Raw genomic sequence first — 19,781 nt, forward strand, 5'->3', positions numbered from 1 at the left:
TATTCCAAAAAGAAAGAAAATATCGATAAAACCTGCGAAAGAAAGGATAAGATGGTCATTGCAACCAAATTAGGATTCGAGAGTCGTTTATACAAGGTGAATGTATTAGCACCCCTCACATCCATTATACTCAACGAGATCCATGTAGTTAGTTTCGCGAAAGAGAGTTAGCTTATGTTTACGTACTTCTACATAGTATGCGAGAAAGAGAAAAGTAATGTTTTTGGTTTTTTTTATAATTGGGCCTGACGCGACTTTGGATCTCGCTCTTACGTATCTCTAGGTGCGATGGAGATAGGGATGTCAATTGCATCTGTTAATGGGGATCCCTGTGGGGAATATCTGTGCGGAGATCCGAAGTTGGGGATTTTTTCCCCGTGGGGATGGGGATGGAGGGAAAAGTTCCCCCGATAACACTTTGGGGCGGGGATTGGGAAAGTATCCTCCGTCCCCGTGGATTCCCCGACTCCGAAGATATATGTTAATTTATATATTTTATATATTATATAATTATATAATTTTACAATGTATTAGAAAATGAAGAGTCATTAGAAGTTATAGATTTGTCACACATAATCAACCACTTGCGCTGGACGACATCGGTATTGTGGTAGTAAATTAGTGGAAGCACGGTAGCAAGAAGTTATGTTACTATTTATTTATTTTTACATAAAAAATATTAGCAACATCAAGTTCTTTTGCTTTTTTTATTTATTATTGATGCAAGATGTATTTTGATTTTTTTTATAAAATAAAGATGCAAATATATGCGTTTTAAAAAAATACGGAAAAAAAAACAAAATACTAGTGTCATAGTTTTGATCAAAAAGTGTAGAAATTTTCTTAAAATTCGATCTCCGTGGATATCCGTGGGGATCTGTGGGGATGGGGATGGAGGGAAATATTCCCCTGTGGCAGGGATTGGGGATGGGGATGGGGACTAAATTTAGGGGCGGGGCGGGGAGTGGAGAAGCATCCTCCAAACAATATCTGCCCCGTTGACATCCCTAGATGGAGAACTCAAGGCTACGTGGTTCTTAGTAAAAATATTTTTCTTGGTTGGTTGATTTTATTTATGAATAGGGTTCTACTCGCACTTGGGCGAAAACGACTTTTTGTTTGAAAGGGGTTCGCACTTGGGCGAGATCCGCGCTTGGGTGATGAAAGGCTCCGCGCTTGAGCGAAAAATGAAGTGATGAGTTTGAATTATTTTTTGAGGATATAAGTGCCAAATGACCAAGATATTCATCTCATATTCAAACACTTAGTGAAAGATTGGAACTACATCCATCCCGCTCGTTTAATCCTTTTATTGAATGAGAGATTTGAAGGTGACTTGACGTTGGATCAAGTATTTAAGTGATTTTGAATTTTCTTGGAAAGTACAGTGATGAGGCATGCACCTGCTTCCCTGTTACTTGTTTATTTTGATCGTCTTCGACGAGTTTGTTCTTTTTACATTCGAAAAGTGGTAGAATGGACATATGCTCGACATAATTTGCTTCTTCAGTCGACTCGCCTTATGTTGTATGTTCTTGTGGACCCGGAGAACCCAAGGTGTATTGGACTGTTAGGACCTCCATCGCCGCCTGAACCAGTGTTTCGTCGACGTTGTATCGAGGGTTTCATTGATCTTCTTGTGGAATCAGGACCCGATTTCCTTCCTTGTTGCGTTTTAGCATATCAACGAGAGTTTGATTGTAGAAACTTCCTTTTATGTGGAAATTCCTCACAACGTCATCAACATCGAGAAAGAGAATTGGGAGAGGCGTGGAAGTTAAAGTCACAGAGGAAATCCATGCATATGTCATATCTCTCATCCTTGTCGAGATTCGTGAGAATCAAGTGTCGATTCCCATAGATTGCGCCATTGTTCCGGATCAGAACCAAAATTATAATTGAGCTAAGAGGTTGGACTCCTAACTTGGCGTTGCAAGTCTCTGGTGTGGTGAGTCACGGGAGTGGACATGCAAGATTAGCACTCCATTGCATAAGTCCGTGATAGTGATAAAAAATGGAGTAGAGTGAAACGGGGAAAGTATGAATGTGTCCAGATTCTTTTGCGCATTGGAGTAATTATCCCTGAGTGAATGGGTTGTTGGACCTCATTTGAAGCGTTAATGGGCCCTTCTTTATTGCGCGTTAGGTTGACCCAAAACAGAAAGCATAGATGTAACTTAGCAATGTTAGTTGTTGTTGTTGTGTCATGTAAATGTTTAATGTTGTTGTTGTTGTTGAGATTTAATGTTTAACGATTTAATTGATTTTGTTTATTTTGTTGTTGTTGTTAAAATTTAATGTTTAATGATTCTATTGATTTTGTTGCTATTATTGAGATTTAATGTTTAACGATTTTATTGATTTATTTTATTGTTGTTGTTGATGTTGATGACAACGATACAATTTATCAACAAATTTAATGTTTTAACGATTGAAAAAGAATACAAGTTAAAACGAAAAAATTATATAAAATTAAGAAAATTTATATTTTAAATAAACAAAAAATTTCTCTTCAATTATAACTTTCAACCGAAGTAAAAACACTTCACCTAACTCATCATCTTGGATATTATTACCAACCGATGTGAAAAGTAACACATTTTTAATTTTTCACCGGAAAAAAATAGAACACTTTTTATAACACTCTTGATTACTTTACCCACTTAAGTGAAGTAAAAGCTTTTTTGAACCAAACTAAAAATTCTTATTCATAGAAGTAAAAATGCATAGCATTCCTGTAATATTGCATCAGTTTGATATCTTAAGATGGAGAATACGTATACATGTACTATTGTTTGGTGGAAAATATTTGAACATAAATACAAAAAAGGTACAGTAACAAACATTAAACCTTAGAGAACCTGGAAGGCATAAAAGTAACATAGTCAGCAGCACTGTAATCAATCAGAAACAGCTCTCCACGATTTAACTGTCATGAATACTGCAATTCAGAAAGAGTTTGTCTCATATATAAACTTTTTTATCAGTAAAATAATCAAAAAGATAATAATTTTGCTAGAAATTACCGTAAACTAAACACATGTTAGTAGCTGGAATGTCATAGTCTGCAATTATCATGTGATTCAGTTCAGCCACAACTTCAATAATGCCAACAAATATACATATTCTAAAATACAGTACTAAATGAGCCTTTCTCAACGTACCATTATTTCCATCTCTGCTGTCCTTTGCATCTCTTCACATTCATTTGATCTTTCAAATCTGAGACATGAGCTGGTGGTGGTCCGGAGCTATCGGTGCTGCCAAGGTAACAACATCCTTCACTGTCCCATATTCTCCATTTTTCTTCATTCACCTTTTTTGTTTTTCAATCTTTAATAATTAATTCTCTGTTAGAAAACATTGGAGGAAGATGAGGCATCACAAAGCTTTCAGAACGTAGCGTTGGTGATCGGCGTGACTGGCATAGTTGGTAATAGTCTCGCCGAAATTCTACCTCTGCCAGACACACCAGGTGGAAGATGGAAAGTCTACGGCGTAGCACGAAGGCCACGACCTTCCTGGAACGCTGACCACCCCATAGAATACATTCAATGCGACATCACCGATCAAAACGACACCCAAGCCAAACTCTCCGTTCTCACGGACGTCACACACATCTTCTACGTCTGTTGGACTAGCCGTCCCACCGAGGAAGAAAACTGTGAAGTTAACGGCACTATGTTAAAGAACGTCCTCCAGTCCGTTATCCCAAACGCTCCGAATCTCCGTCATGTAACCCTCCAGACTGGCGGAAAGCATTATTTAGGACCGTTCGATCTGATCGGAAAGATTAATGGCCACGAGGCGCCCTACACTGAGGATCTACCGCGTTTGGATATACATAATTTCTATTACACTCAGGAAGATATATTGTTTGAAGAAACCCAAAAGAAAGAAGGTTTGAGTTGGTCTGTTCATAGACCTCTTCTCATCTTTGGTTTCTCACCATACAGTTTGATGAATATAGTTGGCACTCTTTGCGTTTACGCTGCAATTTGCAAGCATGAAGGTGTTCCGTTGAGATTTCCCGGAACAAAGGAAGCTTGGGAGAGTTACTATATGGCCTCTGATGCAGATTTGATTGCTGAGCAACACATTTGGGCAGCGGTGGATCCATATGCTAAGAACGAAGCATTCAACTGCAGCAACGGTGATGTGTTCAGGTGGAAGCAATTATGGAAGGTTTTGGCGGAAGAGTTTGAGATTGAGGAGTATGGATTCGAGGAGGGTCCTCGTTTGAGGTTGTCGGAAATGATGAAAGACAAGGGTCCTGTTTGGGAGGAGATTGTGAAGGAGAATGAGCTTGAAGTTACGAAAGTGGAAGAAGTTGGTGAATGGTGGATTGCAGATGCTAGTTTTGGAATGGAAAATGTTGTGGATAGCATGAACAAGGCGAAAGAGCATGGGTTTTTGGGATTCAGAAACACTAAGAATTCTCTGATTAATTGGATAGATAAAACAAGAGCTTATAAGATTGTTCCGTAAATCATGTATATTGTGGCTTTGCTTTCTCTTATTGTGTGTCCTGTTTCTTTGATGTACTAATAATTTTGTTGGTATTGCAATTGTGATTGCGAAGATAAGAGTGGTGGGAAAAGTTGAGTTTGATTTTGACTACTAGTTATATACAGGTGAGTTTAAATGATTGGCCTTTTGAAGAAATAGTTGATAAAACAATTGCTTTGTCTTAAATAACATTCAAGACTTTTTTGAGAAATTGTGGGAGATTAGGAATGATAAAGAGTCCAAGGAATTTTATTGATGGTTACATATATGATGAATTACACATGCACTAGTGTATTTGTACACGTAATAACTTCTTTAACTAACACTACAATGATACTGTTTTTTCAACTAATTGGCTTTTCACACACTTAACTAACTTGAAACTACATACTAGTACACTTTCTAGTTCAAGATACTTAATGTCTTCATTCAGAATCTATTTCTAAACTCTACAAATGTGTCTGATCTTCAATGGTTTAGTCAATAAAAATGTTAGTCATTTCTCTAATTTACAATACTCCAACTCAAATTTCATGGTCCCTAAGGAAATAGAACATAATTTCAATGTGTGTAATCTTTTTAGCATTTCCTTTTTCCTTTTGTAAATTTGTTGTCAACTAACTGTCTCGCATTTCCTTCTTCCTTTAAATTCAATTTTTGCAGTAGCTTGTACAACCATTGTGCTTGACAAGTACTATCCCATATAAAATGTTTTGTACGGGTGGACAACCGGTCGGCCAGTTCGGTTTTGGATCCAAAATCTCAAACCGGCCCAATCCTCAGTTTAGAAATATAGGTCCAATTTCAACCAGTTTAATAATTGGTTTTTTTGGATTCAATTTTTCCCAGATTCGATTTACTATGGTTTAATATTTCGGTTTTTTCGGATTTTAAGAATACTGAGTATTAAAAATCAATCCAGTTTTTTTTACACATTGGACTAAGGATGGTTCAGTTTTTTGTTTCTTCCATTCCAAATATTAAAATTTGGTAATATTTATGGACCAAATAAATAATCATTAATTTATTTATTCATTTTAATTTATAAAATTTTGCGATTCAGAGTTTTATTCATTAAAAATCACAGAGTCAAAATTTATGAATGTATCAAATTGTCTTGCTGTCTTATGTTTTCAAATAGGGCCAGATCTACAAATTTTGATATTGAGTAAAATTACTTAAATAAATAAATACATCCAAACAACAAATCAATATTACACCAGGGCAACCAGGGCCTACAAATTTTAATATTGTGTAAAATTACTTAAGTACACCTAAACAACAAATCAATATTACATTAGGGCCAAATCTACTTACATCAGGGCTAGATCTACAAATTTTATTACACTAGGGCCAGATCTACAAATTTTAATATTGAATAAAATTACTTAAATACTACATCCAAACAACAAATTAATACTACACCAGAGCCCTGCATAAAATCAAACAACAACAACTTAATAGTGAGCCTAAACATAAGTAATCCAAACATTCTTCAAAACAATCCTAATACAAAGTAATCCAAACAAAACAATGCATAAAATAAAACCAAATCTTACAAAATTCTCCCCTCAAACTCAACCCTTTTTACTCTGAAAACTAACCTCAAACTCAACGGTCTTTACAACAAAAGTAAGCCCTAAACAACAAATAAACTTTACTCATATTTAAGAAAAAAGAAACCTAAAAAGCAGAATGTGAAACTCTACCTCAAAACATATACTCAAGGAGACAAAAATGAAAAAATATAAAGAACTTTGTGAATGATTGAGTTTGAATATCGAATGGTTGAGATATATCTTGGGCCACTCCTTCGATATTGTGAGTTAGAATTATGTTAATGGTTGAGTTTGAGAAGTTGTAATTGTGAGAGGAAGCAGAGAAGAAACAAAGAGAAATAAGATTCACTGTTTTTTTTTTTTTGAAATCTTGGTTTTCGGCCTTGCGACCGACTAATCCAAAAAGGACCAATCCCACCGTCCATTAGCGGGGGTCCCGTTTAAAGCCAGAACAAATTTCTTTATGGATTCTTCACAGCTTTTACATTCATCCATTTATTTTTACTATTTTTCTTTTTCAAATTTAAATCTATAAAATATATGTTCTATATTAAACACTGTGGAGTATTATATTAACCGTTAGCACATATTTGTTTATTTGTTTCATGTGTAATTAAAATTGATGACAGTCTTTCAAAAAATATTTATGCTTCTTATATTACTTCTCCAATTATAAACAAACAGTGGAAAATATAGAACGGACCTTTTATTTTTGCAACAAATACTCTTATAACTAAAACCACTTATTATTTTAATTATCTTCCTATTAAAATATCCTGTAACACTTTTAATTTTTTTTTATAGGCAATGGATTGTATCATTAAAAAGAGTGCAAGGGGTACCGACCCGAGTACAAAGCAATTACGAAATATTCAGGAAATCTGTTGGATTTTGACACCAAAGATAGAAATTTCTACAACCGTTGGATTTCAACCCCATAACGTGCCAGAACCAAGAAATTGTTTTCGCGCTAACTGTAATGTCGTCCACATTGTGCTGTTCGTTTTTGAAAACAAGAGCATTTTGTGTGTTCCACAGAACCCAACACTTTGACAGCCATATAAGAAGTATTTTATTTGGGCCAACTTTGTCCTGCATCGCATTATCGACACAACTGTATTTGGGGCAACGTAGCTGATGTTCCACAACCGTATTAGCTCTGTAACACTTTAATTTAAATTGACACAACAATACAAATAAAAAAAAATTAAATAGATAGAAATTTCTACAATCGTTGGATTTCATCCCCATAACGTTCCAGAACTAAGAAATTGTTTTCACGCTAACCGTAATGGCGTCCACATTGTGCTGTTCGTTTTTTAAAACGAGAGCATTTCGTGCGTTCCACAAAATACAACACGTTGACAGTCATATAAGAAGTCTTTTGTTTGGGGCAGCTTTGTCCTGCATCGCATTGTCGACACAACCGTATTTGGGGCAACGTAGCAGATGTCCCATAACCTTATCAGCTCTGTAACACTTTAATTTAAATTGACACAACAATACAAATAAAAAATAAGAGAGAGAGAGAGAGAGAGAGAGAGAGAGAGAGAGAGAGAGAGAGAGTATGTCCCGCAATAACGACATGTTTTGTTCAAAAGAGCAAATTATTTTTTCGGAGGACGTATATCGAAAAACTTCATAAAACTTCATAAAATACATATACATTTAGCCCAATAAAAAAGACGGTGTGACATATGTGGAGGGAAGCAAAAAGTAAAATATTAAAAGCATATTGAAAATGTTATTGATCATCTTAATTTTTATTATACTAATCATGTTTAATTAATATTATTTTTAGTAAGATGTATAACACAAACTTTAAAAAAAAAAGTGCTCTCTTAATAAAACTCTATTAGTTTAAGAAAATAATAAAATTATTATATTTAGGTAAATTCACTAAAACTATTTTAACTAATATATATTTAACATTTTGATTTTAATTCTAATGATTGTGTCTAATTAATATTATTTTAGCAAATGAATCGTACAATAAAAAATTCATTAAAAAATATACACATGTTTATTTTTCTCTGCTGTGCACATTAAAAAAAGCAGACAGACGGGCTTTCTAAACAAGTGAGTCCAGCCTAGTAAAATATCAAATAAAATAATATAAGTAACACTACTAATCCGGTCGGATTCGGTTTTGATTGGATTCAATTTAATCAACCGAACTGTCATTATCCACTCTAGACCGGATGCTTCATCCGTTTGATCCAAAAACCCGATTTTGACCCGACTGAAATGCTTCAGATTGAATGGGTCGGTCGGATAGTAACGATTGGTGGATTTTTGTCCACCTCTAATGTTCTGGACATTCACGAGAATTAAGAAACACAATTATTACTTTATGGAAAAGCCAAAAGATGTACGACTTTACAAAAATGTTCATCAATAATTATATTGGAAAGCGAAATTAAAAGAATTGAAAAAAGAAAGAGAAATAAATAAAATAGGGTATATTAGGCAAAAAATCATTAAGGATGTATTGTGATTGTAAAGTGACTTATAATTTGGGATAAGTGTAGTCCGCTTAGCGAAGGTAGCCCGCTTAGCGAACCTGCGCAGAATTGTGTTTATATTTCTTCCATTTGAACCATTTAGGTTATGATTTTGGGAGAAGTTTTGGTCCCAACTCCATCAAATTCATTCTTAGAGTAGGATTAGCTTAAAAAACAACATCAGGACATGCACTTGGATGATCGGAGGTGGATTTCTCATCAATCAGAGCTGACAACCCGCGAGATGTTTGGTTTATCTCTTCTATTCTCTGTGTATTTCTTTGTGTTGGGTTTGTTTGTATAGTTACTCGAATCTTATGTATATTTACCGATTATAATGTTATATTTAACTTGCTTTACATATCTGTGTTGATGTTATCCTGGATTTTTGCCCTGTGTTGGGGATTTAGGTTGCTTTAGAGATAAACTGCTTGAATCTTTATCTAGGGTGACAATCTGTTGGTTATGAACTCTAGAGATAGATTTAGAGCTAGCATTCACTGTTTGCATTTGTACGTAATGCTTTTGTGTTTGAGCGGCGCGCGAGAGATTGTCGACGCGAGAATAGGGATGTTCTCGCAGCTTTGCGTTAGAGATAACTTTAGTTGTGAGATGATCTCGTATTCATTGTTTGTATCTGTACGTAATGCTTTTGTGTTTGAGCGGGGCGCGAGAGATTGCCGACGCGAGAATACGGATGTTCTCACAACTTTGCGTTAGAGATAACCTTAGTTGTGAGATGATCTCGTATTCACTTTTTGTATCTGTACGTAATGCTTTTGTGTTTGAGCGGCGCGCGAGAGATTGCCGACGCGAGAATACGTATTTTCTCGCAGCTTTGCGTTAGAGATAACCTTAGTTGCGAGATGATCTCGTATTCACTGTTTGTATCTGTACGTAATGCTTTTGTGTTTGAGCAGCGCACGAAAGATTGTCGACACGAGAATACGGATGTTCTCGCAGCTTTGCATTAGAGGTAACCTTATTTGTGAGATGATCTCGTTTGTGCTCCAGAGATGGACGCTTATGTGAGAGATACGTGATAACACATATGAGTATCGTAGGTTGAGTATAATGGGTCGGTAAGTTTATGTTTGTGAAGAGTGAGTATATTTGCATGCCTGATAACTTATTTCTCTTCTAAGAATGTGTTTATTTTTCCTGTCTATATCTTTGTTTACTTTTCGTTCATTCAAACCCAAGCTCGAAACAATATAAACTATTGAATGGCTTCTCTCCATCTCTGTGGACGATAATTCCCGGACGAATATTTCCAAATCTTTTGTTGCTTGCCGCTATGCTTGCTTCAACAATAACACATATTGTTGTATTTTTCTTGTCACTTCTATCTCTAATCTGGTCTAAGTTAGACCATTTTACAATAGGATAGTTGAAAAAATTATTAAGTAGTTGAATGGTTGTAATGAGATTTTGAATGAAGTGTTAAAAGCGAGGTGGATAATTTGGTATCGAAAAGATTCTACAGGTTGAAAGAGGAGAGAGTGGGGGTTGTGTAAAACACTAGGCAAAATCTTATTGGCTATTGTGATTTTTCAGATTTTTATCTCATCCTAATTATCTACGGTCAATTATTTCATAGTAAATCAACTTATTTTTTTAGTTTTTATTTCACCAAAATTTTTTTTGTCTATTAATAGAGACTTGGTTCATTTGATTTGGACACAGAAAAAAATCGATTGTTTTCCCTCTAAATTTTTTATTTAGCCTATAATAAACTCATGTTTATAGCTCTAAACATCTTTTTAGTGAAATGGATCCCAACAATAACCCTTTTAACACCTAAAATTCTACTAATAACCATTTTTGTATAACCATTTTATATTGCATTTTAAGAATATAAAATTAGGGGGGAATTCAAATAAGTTATTAGATTAGAAAAAAATTAAAATAAATTATTTAACTTGTAATTATTTTAATTTAATTTCAATCGATAATTGTTATTAATATATAATCACAAAAACAAAAACATAAAAGAAAATAAGAATATGAAATAAAAGTGGTGGAGTAGAGTGTTGAATTTTATTAATCAAAATCATTATAGTGAATAAAAGATGAATGAGTGTTGAATTATTAAGTGGAAGAGAAAGAAGATAATGTGGAGAGTAAAAAGTAAAAATGAGTGTGTTGAATATGTAAACCATTGTACATAGTCTTAGATAACCACACACCTTCTTCACTTCTTCATTTTGACATGCAATGAACAAAGCCTCCATATCAATAGTTCATTTGACATATATCATAATTATTTTTTATTGTGAAATCGATGGCAAGAACAAAGTATAATATATTTACTTTTTTGTAAATAAACCCATAAGGGTAAGAAAAAGGGAGGCAATAAGAACACAATAAAATTGGTTATAAACTGTTATTCTTTACTTTCTCTTTGAAACAAGATTACAAGTGTTACAGAATAACAAATAACCTCTCTCACACTAATTAGAATTTGCAGTGTGCATTAATGAGAGACTAGTATGCTATTTATAATAAACCTAACATACTAAACTAATGGGTTTTTTTTCAAGATCAAGAATCAGCTTGTTGAACAAATCCAACTGCTCACCCGACACTATGTCTTCAATCATCTCGAATAAATACAAATCTTGCTTCAAGTAGATTCGATTTACCAACGGTTTGGTCATGTACAAACTTTCCAGTTTCACCCATAACCCTGATGTCATCGTCTCCTTTGATACCTATCGAAGAACCTTATCACCAAGGCTCAATAAGATTCCGTTGTGGGCTTTCTCTATCATGGTCGTCTTTTCTTTTTACATTAATGCAACGTCCATAGTTGTCGCTCCCTTCAACGCTTCCAAGCAACCCTGTTGGATCAGTAGGGCTTTCATCTTCAAGTGCCACAGATTGGAATCGTTCACTTCGGTGAATTTTTCAATCTCATACTTTGTTTACGATATCTTCTCCATGCTCACCGCACCAATTTGTTGTGAAATCGATGCCAAAAACAAAGTATAATAAGTTTAATTTCTTGTAAAGAAAACCACAAGGGTAAGAAAAAGGGAGGCAATAAGAACACAATGAAATTTATTATAAATTGTTATGCTTTATTTTCTCTTTGAAACAAGATTACAAGTGTTTCAGAATAACAAATAACTTCTCTCACCCTAATTAGGATTTGCAGTGTGCAATGATGAGAAACTAGTATGCTATTTATAATAAACCTAAACTAATGGGTTTTTTTCACAAGTAACCATTACAAGCTAACTTAAACAATTGGACATAACAAACAGGCCCAATTTAAAATACTAACAACCCTAGCATTTCAACACTCACATACTAGAGCATACTTCGACTATAGCATGTAGGTCTTCGACACCAGCATGTGAACATACTTCGACGGCATGCATAAATCCTGTCGAACCAGAAGCTACGCTTTGATCCAATAGAGTTCGATCCAATTTCTCCCATTTTTTTATATAAAAATATATTTATGATGTCATTGATTTCTTCATAAATCTAATAATAAATCCAACACCATAAGATATACTTTGACTTGTATGACACATAAACCTCTAATTTCCAACTATATACTTGTATAGAGAGGCATTTACAAGCGACATGTCATTGTTATTTACACATTTTAAACTTGTTTCAATTGGTGTTGCAACAGGATTGCAGTTGAGTATATTGAACTTTTTAATAACAACTTCAATATATTTCTTCTAATGCATAATACTCAATCCTATGTAGGTGCACGTAGATGATAGGATTGTGAAGTAAATCTAAAAAAGTACAAGAGACCACCTCAAATTTGCCCAAAATCCATCACCATCTACTTCTTAAAATTCTTCATTTCTAGCTCATCGATTCCTCTTACTTACATATCATCATTATACAAAGTTAAAACTCCACATCTCTGGGACCAATATGAAAATGTGAAGATCCACTATGAACTTGAGTGTTACACCTTACATATTACAAACTTTCTGCATCTTATTCTTCCCTTAATGATCTCTTAATTATCTCTATTTCTCTCACGTTAATGAATGAATCAACAAACCATTTATATTAGATAAACTTGTTACTATTATTGCATCACACAAAGAATACAAATTTGAATCATGTGTCGTTAGAATTGAGTGTAGTCAGGTGCAATCAACGCCTTAGAATTATCTGATGAAGATCAGAAGATTCATATCTAAAATGAATGTTTTATTTTAAATAAAATATAAGATTTAGAGGTTGAAGTTTGGACCTTTCGATCCTCATCATTAGATAATGTTAACTGCATGACCGCACTTAAGCCTATCCCAAATATAACATCGTAAAAAAACTTTAAAAAAACTAGAAAAATTAGATCCTACATAACATAAAAGAGACAAAGAAAAACTACAAAGTTCCCAAGATAAAACTAACTTCATTGCCACGGGAGACTAAACTTCATTTTGATAATAGATTGAGATAAGTTTATTAAGCCATGATAAATCAAGCAGAACCATGTACATTAATCGCATAAAATGCAAGCCAATTCGTCCAATTGGGCTTGAGCCTAATCTCCCAATCCAAACCCATGTTCCCTTGACTTAGCTAGAAAAACAAGTGGCATACACAATATCCCAGGAAAAACTAGTCAAATGAAGGTGGCAAAATTTTCCTCCATTGAATGGGAAAAAACTATTCTCCCATTAGGCAAACTTAGAGGAAAGGTGGACTTAACTTTTTATGTTCAATTCATAGAGGTGTCAATAAATACCTCAATCTCAAAATAAAAGATAAATCTCCAATTCTCTATAAAATCAATAAGCAAAGCCTCTCACAACCACCACGTGAGGAGACCTTCAGCAAAATCCACAAACTCTAAAACCAAATAGCCCTACACAAATATGGTTTTCACGTCATTGTACTTTTTAGGAGTGTGATTGGTGCCATTTGTGGGACTTGGTAAAATTGACCTGAGCCACACTCACCATTAATTCACAACTGCCTTAGTAGCCTTTCTCAACATGGCCAACTTTTTAAGCTATAGATGCAACTTATTGATAGCTTGAGGATAGGCCAAATTTTTCCGGAAGGGATGGATGTTGCGACTAAAGCTCTCAAGAACACGTAACATTTACTTTGTTATTTACTTTTAGTTCTTTATTTGTTGAACATGAACATGTTCAACTTCTAATGCATGAAGTATGTTTTTGGATAATTTGAAATTTTGTATGTTTTCTTGTTTTTTCTTATGAATATAGTGGGATTGAAACAAATTTCAAATGGTTTAATGATTGAATAGTCAGATGCATATGAGTTGGTGTTTACTACCTCAGGTGCAAGAGATTCAAGCTCGCACAAGTGGAAGCCATCATTGATCTCGTTGTACTTCTCATCGATCTTGAAAAATAAGAGACCAATATAACGTCATTATCCTTAAAGGTGTTACTATCTGAGCTATTTCTAAAGCACCTACAATCGTCACTCCCAAACATTTCCCTCTTAAATTAATTCCAATTAATTTTCCAATTTCCACCCCTCGAACTTTTGATAAAGCAGTTCCATAGTTTGTATCTCTCTTTACGAATGCCATGCTACATTACCAATTCACGTCACACTCGCTAAAAAAACTATCCTTTAAAGACTAATAGAAAAGGAATAGGAGAAGGAAATAATTGATATAGGGCTTCGTGAGATGTTTGACAACTTGGTTGAAGAAGGAAACAAAATTATAAGAAAAAGCGCTCACAAATGTGATAAGTATAGACATAAAGTGAAAGAAATGGGTGTGATGGTCCTAGAATGTATAAGGGACCCAGAATCTCTTAAGTCCGTCATTCATCATGACTGTGTTAGGCCATCAATGGTCCGACTTCCAGGAAGGCAGTAAATGATGAGTTCATATCAAAAACCTCTTCCCAAAAAACTTAATCATAATCCATTCAGAGAAGAAATCCAAAGGTTTACACAAACATATGTTCATCAGAAAAATGAAACGCGCCCAACAATCGGACGACCATGATCGACCAATTATAACCATATAATAGCCCATTTTGAGATTGTGTTCTTTTAACTCATTCCACCCTTACATGCCTCGTATCTGAGAGGTTGAGAATTGTTACGAATATCAAGGTTCACACCATGTCTTAAACACTTTATCGTTACATGCCTCATGCTTAGGGGAAATGGGGATAACCCATGCCCAAATAATGTCAATAATCTCAGCCAATTTACGCAGGATCACATGAGATGCATGTAATGATGTAAAGGACTTAAATATGGTTAGGTGATATAGACCAAACATCTAACATTAAGGAGAACTCGCTACATCCTTCAACATCTTCACTAAATGCATCATCCATCACATTATCTAATATAGTGAGATCATTTCACTCATAATTGAGAATGAGAATGCAACTCTAAGATCTTACGCAATTTACCGCCACACCTTGTTACACCTTTACCAATAAGTCATCCATCACAATCTTTAGTAAAGTGGGGGTCGTGCGAGTTTTTTTCGAAATTATAAACTCGAGACTCAACACGTTTCATTAAGTCGTGGAGGCTATATATATATATATATATATATATATATATATATATATATATATATATATATATATATATATATATATATATATATATATATATATATCGACCTTATAAGTTAAGTCAGATCATCACTTTTTTACATATCACAATCTCGAACACATCGCAGATAAGATCATTACTATTATAGTCCTTGCAAATACATGACTTATTTCTTAAGTCAAGTCCAAATTTATACAATTGGTATTCCCTCAGTTTCAAAATGATTGTCGTTTAAAGTTTTGCACACAGATTAAAGAATGTAATAATATTTTCTTAAGACATTACTCCTTCCGTCCTAAAATAATTGTCACATTTAGAAGAAAAAAATCCCAAAATAGTTGTCACTTTAGATTACCAATGCACTTTTATATTTAATCTTCCAATTGTAACCTCTAATAAATACTCTTAATTTATTGTTTATTCACTTACATTAATGCTAATTTGAATACAACAATAGTTAATAGTTATTCAGGATAATTTAGTAAAGTCACTATTCTCTCTTTTTTATTTATTATTATTTTTTACTATGTGTGAAATGTTCAATTGCGACAAATAATATAGGACCTTATAAATAAATTAGAAATTATAAATAAATTAGAAATAATATATAGGATAATAATTGAATGACATAATTAAAAAAGGCTTATATGCACCCTTGGTCCCTGTAAGTTAGCGAGTTTTTGATTTTCGTCCCTGTAAGTTTTTTTTGTTGGTATGAGTCCCTATATTTTACTTTTTGCTTGCGGTTTAGTCCCTAAAGCCAAAATCCGCAGGAAAATCTGCAGGTTTTCCTGCGAATTTTCCTGCAGATTTTGATTTTAGGGACTAAAACAAACGCGAAAGTGAAATGTAGGAACTCAGACCCAGAAAAAAACTAACAGGGACGAAAATCAAAAACTCGCTAACTTACAGGAACCAAATGTGCATTTAAGCCATTAAAAAAATAGCAATAATTTCAATATTAAATAATGAAAATGAAATTCATTTTAAAACAAACTTTATTTATTAAAATGACATTATTTTAGGAAAAGGAGTCCCTAACTTGTCATTTCTACACCAGATCTATAATTTAAAATAAAGCTATACTTTATAGATTGGATGCAAACCATATTTGCCTAATCTAAGACTGGATGCAAACCATACTTGCCCAACCGAAATGCAATCTTTAAAACAATAGTCTCTGCTCTCAATCGAACTGTTGCATATTAGACACAGTATATAATAAAATTCATCTCTCTTTTTCTCAAACACTGGTTAAGAGGAAGGATGTTGTGATGAGATACATTGTTTTTCTTTATTGATATCTTTATGTATCGTATAACATAAATACATATATGCCATGATTACAAACTATGCCAAACAAATAATAACTCATATCACACTAGTATGCATTCAACGATTTTTTCCCTGTGATTTATTTGATTTGTAGAGATACTCCAACTATAAGACATTATTTCAGAAATATTTTACTTAAACACATACAGATAACATATCCAAGATACAGATATCAATTCTCAGGAACAATCTTGAAAGCTCTGGTCTTATCTATCCAATTTATCAGAGAATTCTTAGTGTTCCTGAACCCTACAAACCCATGTTCTTTAGCCTTGTTCATGCTATCCACAACCCCTCCTCCAAGCATAATATCCACAAACCACCACTCACCAACTTCCTCCAACTTCGTCTTATGCAACTGCTTCTCCCTCACAATCTCATCCCAAACAGGACCTTTATCCTTCATCAACTCCGACAACCTCACTCGAGGACCCACCTTGTACCCATACTCCTCAATCCCAAACTGTTCCGCCAAAACCTTCCATAAATGCTTCCACCTGAAAACATCACCGTTGCTACAATTAAAAGCTTCATTCTTAGCATAAGGATCCACCGCAGCCCAAATATGCTGCTCAGCAATCAAATCCGCATCAGAAGCCACAGAATAAGACTCCCAAGCTTCCTTTGTACCAGGAAACCTCAAAGGAAGACCTTCATGCTTGCAAATTGTAGCATAAACACAAAGAGAACCAACAAGGTTCATCAAACTATAAGGCGAAAATCCGAATATAACTTGAGGTCTATGAACAGACCAACTCAAACCCTCTTTCTTACGAGTTTCTTCAAACAAGATATCTTCTTGAACATAATAAAAATTCGGCACATCCAAACGCGGTAGATCCTCCGTAAACGGCGGCTCGTGACTTTTAACCTTGCCTAACAGCTCGAACGGTCCTACATAGTGCTTAGCGCCAGTCTGAAGGGAGACATGGCGGAGATTGACAGCGTTCGGGATAACGGCACGGAGGACGTTCCGTAACATGTCGCCGTTAACTTTGCAGTTTTCAGCTTCCGTGGGGCGGCTTGTCCAACAGACGTAGAAAACGTGTGTGACGTCGGTGAGAACGGAGAGTTTGGTTTGGGTGTCGTTTGGATCGGTGACGTCGCATTGGATGTATTCGATTCGGTGATCTTCGCTCCAGGAAGGACGAGGACGCCGCCCGACGCCGTAGACTTTCCATCGGCCGCCTGGTGTGTCGGGTAGGGGGAGAATCTCGGCGAGGCTGTTGCCGACGATGCCGGTGACGCCAATTATCAGAGCCACGCTCTCGGAGGTTCGGGGCGGTTCATCGTCATCGAATTTTTTCTGCAAATAAACGGAAATTGAGTTATGATGAATTAATAATTAGGAATAAAAATGAAATAATTGATGGAAATGATTGAGAGATTGTTGGTTACCTTGGCAGCACCAATAGCTCCGGACCACCACCAGCTCATAGTTCAGATTCAGGAAATGTAAGATATTGGTAAAATGATAAAGAGTTCCTAAGGAATTTGGTTTTTTTAAACTTGTGGATTTGTTATTTCTACACGTCAAGATGACTGTGTTTGGGAGGGATTTGTTATTTGTATACCTCAAGACGTAGATGGGATTTGGATCTGTTTTCCTTTAGGTGGGATTTGTTTTATCTGAATTCTTATCTATCTATTAAAAATAAATTGGATAGAGCTCCTCTTAATGTAAAATACTTTAAAAATAATTAAAAAATATATTATTCTAGAAAAATCATACTAATATTATATTTATATATTAAAGAATAATTTTGTACCAAAAAAAATGAATAACTAATGAAATATATAATATCAATGACATGAACCTATCTAAATTATTTAATTTATGCTATCTAATTAATTATTTATTAAGTAATATATTTTTTAAGTCATTTTGATAAGGCCATAAAAAAAGTTTTTAGTTTTTAATTTTTAGTTTTTCAACTCATATAAATAAAAAAAAATTATGTTTGATAACTGTTTTTAGCTTTTAGTTTTTTTACTAACTTTTGTCTTTTTTGGAAAAGCTATTTGAAGTAGCTTTTGAGTTTGGAGTTTTTAGCTTGTGAAGTTTTCTTCAATTTATACCTTTATTATTTTAACAAAAAATTATTTTTACCCTTCGATATATATTATGATTCAATATTTAATGTTATTTTTTAATCTTTAATATTTTTAATAATATCTAAAGAATACAATAAATTTTGAAATAGTGATGATAATTCTCAAGTTAGTGAAACGTAATTGAAGAATCAATGAGATTAACCAAGACGAAGAAAATTAAAATTTTTGTTATACTTTTATAGTATAATATTAAATAATAAACTTATTTTTATCATTAATTTCGATTAATTTAACTGAAATAAAATTTCATATATTTTGTTAAATTTATTTATATAATTTATATACAAATTTAAAATATTTCGATGTTTCTTAAATTTTTCACATATATTAAAATTGTTTTGTAAGTTTGTATTAATATATTTATTTTTATCAAATATAAATTAATTTAATAATATAATAATATAATATGATAAGATAAATAAAGCACAAATTTTTAAATTAAAATGTCCTTTTGTGTCATTTTGTATTTATCAACTAGTCTAACAGTTAATTTATCAAACATTCAAATTAATTTATCAATTATCATTCACCAACTATCAGCTATCAGTCACCAGCTACCAGCTATCAGCCATCAGCTACCAGTTATCAGTCACCAGCTACCAGCTAGTTCTATCAAACAGAGCCTAAGAGTAATTTTATCCAATTTTTTGTATTGAGTAGACGAGATTTCACCTTTTTTTTAATTTATTAAATAATCAAATTATAAATGATGTATGAGCATAGAGCAACAAACTAATTTGATGTGTTCACATGGTACCGCTGTGTTAGGCGTATTTATATACTCATAAGCAAAATACATAGATGAAGTATATTTTCTTGGAATTAATTAAATTGTTATGTTATGAAACAAAATAAATAAATAAATAAATTGTGAAGAAAGTGGGAGTCACACTTGAAAATGCATTGTCATAATTTAAAAGGAAAAAAAAAAGTTCATATAAGTAACTCTAAAAAATACAATTTTTGAAAAATTGCATTCAGTATAAGTTGTTAATAATTATAAAGAAAATCATATTTATAGAAAATAAAATAATTAGAAAAGAAATTCTCAATTAAAATTAAAATTATAAAAGGAATTCCTGCAGAGTTTGGTTCTTTAAATTTGTATATCTGTTATTTATACACATCAAGAGGAATGAGTTTTGATTGTATGTGTCGTGTCATTGATGTTAAGAAAAAACCTAAATACAGTTATTTTTATTTAAAACAT

General features: G+C 33.5%; 2 protein-coding genes across 2 annotated transcripts; one reads left to right on the forward strand and one right to left on the reverse strand.

Moving 5' to 3' along the window:
- Positions 1 to 3,111: 3,111 nt before the first annotated feature.
- LOC131655289 (3-oxo-Delta(4,5)-steroid 5-beta-reductase-like) lies at positions 3,112 to 4,555 on the forward strand. The gene is made up of 2 exons (XM_058925181.1): positions 3,112 to 3,268; positions 3,358 to 4,555. Exons 1-2 carry the CDS (start codon positions 3,230 to 3,232, stop codon positions 4,486 to 4,488), a joined length of 1,170 nt encoding a protein of 389 aa, XP_058781164.1. The 5' UTR covers positions 3,112 to 3,229; the 3' UTR covers positions 4,489 to 4,555.
- An 11,835-nt stretch (positions 4,556 to 16,390) lies between these two features.
- LOC131660835 (3-oxo-Delta(4,5)-steroid 5-beta-reductase-like) lies at positions 16,391 to 18,013 on the reverse strand. The gene is made up of 2 exons (XM_058930181.1): positions 17,855 to 18,013; positions 16,391 to 17,762 (listed from the first exon to the last, which is right to left on the reverse strand). Exons 1-2 carry the CDS (start codon positions 17,891 to 17,893, stop codon positions 16,629 to 16,631), a joined length of 1,173 nt encoding a protein of 390 aa, XP_058786164.1. The 5' UTR covers positions 17,894 to 18,013; the 3' UTR covers positions 16,391 to 16,628.
- Between the last annotated feature and the right edge of the window lie 1,768 nt (positions 18,014 to 19,781).

Source organism: Vicia villosa, linkage group LG3 (assembly GCF_029867415.1).
Source record: "Vicia villosa cultivar HV-30 ecotype Madison, WI linkage group LG3, Vvil1.0, whole genome shotgun sequence".
Lineage (NCBI taxonomy): Eukaryota > Viridiplantae > Streptophyta > Magnoliopsida > Fabales > Fabaceae > Vicia > Vicia villosa.